A 3,070-nucleotide genomic window follows, 5' to 3' on the forward strand; every position below is an offset into this window, starting at 1 on the left:
GGGGCTTGGAATTGGAAACATCAAAGACCTAAACTTGGTAATATTATTAAAATGGTGGTGGCGACTAAAAATGGAGACAAACCAAATATGGGTTAGAGTTGTAAAAGCAATACATTGGAGTAGAAGAAAGATTATGTCAATTCCGGTGAAAAAAAACACACACGGGGGTATGGAAGAATATTGGGGAGATTGATACTGAGTTTTCAAAAAAACAATATTAACATTAATTCATGCTTAAAAAGCAAAGTGGGAATCGGGGATAAGACTATGTTCATGGAAGATACATGGCTGGGAAACGAACCATTGAAGACTCAATACCAGGAGATATACCAATTAGTTGTAGAAAAAGGGGCACTCGTAAAGGATTGTTATAAGGTACATAATGGAGGTCGAATGTGGGAATGGGCATGGTTGAGAGCACCACCGATAGTGAAAAAATGGATATGGATGGGCTGAACGATCAACTTATGCAATATCCGATACGAGAAACAAACGACATGTGGTACTGGAAGGATGTGGATCAACTGTCTTTTACAATTAAAGCGGTAAGAGAAACGTTAGCACAACAATTGGACTTAAACATACAAGGCGGCGACTTTGTTTGGAATAAGTGGCCGTCCAGCAAAAGCAATATGTTTGCATGGAGAGCAATCGACAACAACATACCGACAGCAACAACTTTAGGTGGAAGGGGGCTGATTTTACAGAATAATAGATGTAGAATGTGTGATACAGAGGAAGAAACGACCGACCATGTGTTGCTGCAATGCAGTTTTGCAAAACAGATATGGGAAGCAGTCCTCGGGTGGGTGAAGTACAACGAAATAAACTTGGGAGAATCTATAAAGCAAGTGTTACACGAAGTAAATGATTTACAAAGGGGCCGAAACAAAAGGAAAATAATTCACGCATTCGTTTTACAAACAATGTGGAGATTATGGAAAGTTAGAAACGATAAGATATTCAATGGCAAAACGGGCGTAATTCAAAATGTGATAGAAGGTATAAAGGAAGAATCATACCAATATGTGAAAGAAAGATCAAGATTTAAAGCTATTTCACGAGAACAATGGTGGGATTTCAATTTTATTGCATAATATTTTTGATGTAATTTTGTTTTGTTTTCCTTTCCTTTTGTATTGACAATCGGTGGCTCTCAGTTACTGGCCGGGAGCTTTCGGTTTTGTTTGGTTGGAATAAAGTCACGTTTGCTATTAAAAAAAGAACTATTGAAGAAGACGAGAGTAGTGAAGAAGATATCAATGATGGAAAGTACATTTCAAGTGAGGATGAGATTCCAGGGCACACCGATGTCACACCCCGATTTCCACGTGTCACCGGTGGGCCTGGTGGGGGAGTATCGTGACGTGGTTGGCAACGTAATAGTCAAACAACACAACATAATAATGCACAGCGGAAGCAAATTAAAATATGATACAACCGAATTTATTTATTGTAATCAAAGTCACAATATCCGGATGTTTATCCATAGTAGGATCGAAACAAAATTATATCTATGGTTCAACAGACTTCAGGCATCTTAAGTTTGCGAGACTTCTACTGATGCTTAGGAGAAATTCCAGCCCATTTCGCTTAGTACCTGCATTTAATCTTTTTGGGAAAATACGTCAGTTTACACTGGTAAATACAATCAACTGACTCATTTTGTAAAATGATTGAAAATTTGGTTGAATGTACGTGGCATAAACATTTTTGTTTAACTTGGGAGAATTATTTAATATTATAATCTTGTGAACGAATTACATGTTACTTATGCGTTCAGTAGCCCGAATCTTGTCCGGGTTAAAGATCAATAGACACACCACATCATAGAGTTATACACGGACGGTGTACGCCTACACCCCGTGCTCAGGTCGTGGCCATCTTGTAAGATGATGCCAAGGATATCCGGGACATGGTCATTAACCCCCCAAAGGCTGTAAAGTAAACAAGACTGTTTAAACGAGCCGATCAAATTATTCAACTACCCACTTTAACGGTGGAGATTTGATGCTCGATCAAGCGGCATGCTATATACCGTAACCCAAGCCCGTATAGGGAAAATAAGTTAAAAGTATTTACCTGATGCAAGTATTAATCACAATAAGCAAAATGCACGTAGCTTTTACTGGTTCTCCTAATCTGGAACGAAGGTTTATAATAATCTATTAGAATTCTAACGGGTCTTTTATTAAGCTTAAGCTTAGACCGGCTAGTTTCAAGATACGGTTCGTACGCACGATTAAGCGAAGACCGGATAGAATGTGATTTAGACCCGACAAGTTTGAAGACTTGCTTAATATGGGGTTATTATTCACATTCTGGATTTTAAGATAAAACCGTTAAGGTTTGACCCGTTTCGGCCAATTTATGTAAACTTGTTACATAAACCGAACCGAACGCGAAATAAGCGTAACGGGTATCCGTAAGAGCCATATACAGGTTTCCTAGGTTAATATGCTTCAAATATGTTGTAACATCAGTAGGATGTCTTTCATTATGCCTGAGACGAATTTAAACACAAACTATGCCCCGTAGGGGTAGTTTGGTCATTTTAAAGGTTGTAAAAGAGTTTAGATGTTTAACTGAGTTACAGGTCTGATGTAAACAGTAAACATACTCAATTTAATATGTTATATCAGTAGACTAAAGCATGTATGTGAAACTTATCATTTTTAACCAAACTAGGCCCCGTAGGGGTATTTTGGTAATTTCACATAAGCCGAAAAGCTCAAAACTGAAGTCTGAGTTTATCAACCTTCGCTTACTGTTAAAATATTATAATTTGCCTCTTATATCAGTAGGTATCAACCCGGGTATGTCCAATATGATTTTAAAACATACTATGCGTTAAAAACGCTAATTAAGGCGATTAAGGCCATTTCCGGGTTCGATACTAAAATCTGATATTTTTATTTTTCCAGAAGGCTTAAAATAATTTATTTATCATATGTGATCAGTAGCAAGAGGTTTGGAGTCGTTTAGATAAGTAAAACTCATTTTATGGCCCGTGAGGGCAAAACCGACAAGTCGTCGATCCTAGGCAAAGGATATCTATTCTTGATCGTGA

At 37.7% G+C, this 3,070-nt stretch overlaps 1 protein-coding gene across 1 annotated transcript; it reads left to right on the forward strand.

The window, feature by feature from the left end:
• Positions 1-401: 401 nt before the first annotated feature.
• Positions 402-1,097, forward strand: LOC110875266. The gene has a single exon (XM_022123465.1). The coding sequence runs from the start codon at positions 402-404 to the stop codon at positions 1,095-1,097; it is 696 nt and encodes a 231-aa protein (XP_021979157.1).
• Positions 1,098-3,070: the final 1,973 nt, after the last annotated feature.

Source organism: Helianthus annuus, chromosome 9 (genome assembly GCF_002127325.2).
Source record: "Helianthus annuus cultivar XRQ/B chromosome 9, HanXRQr2.0-SUNRISE, whole genome shotgun sequence".
Classification (NCBI taxonomy): Eukaryota; Viridiplantae; Streptophyta; class Magnoliopsida; order Asterales; family Asteraceae; genus Helianthus; species Helianthus annuus.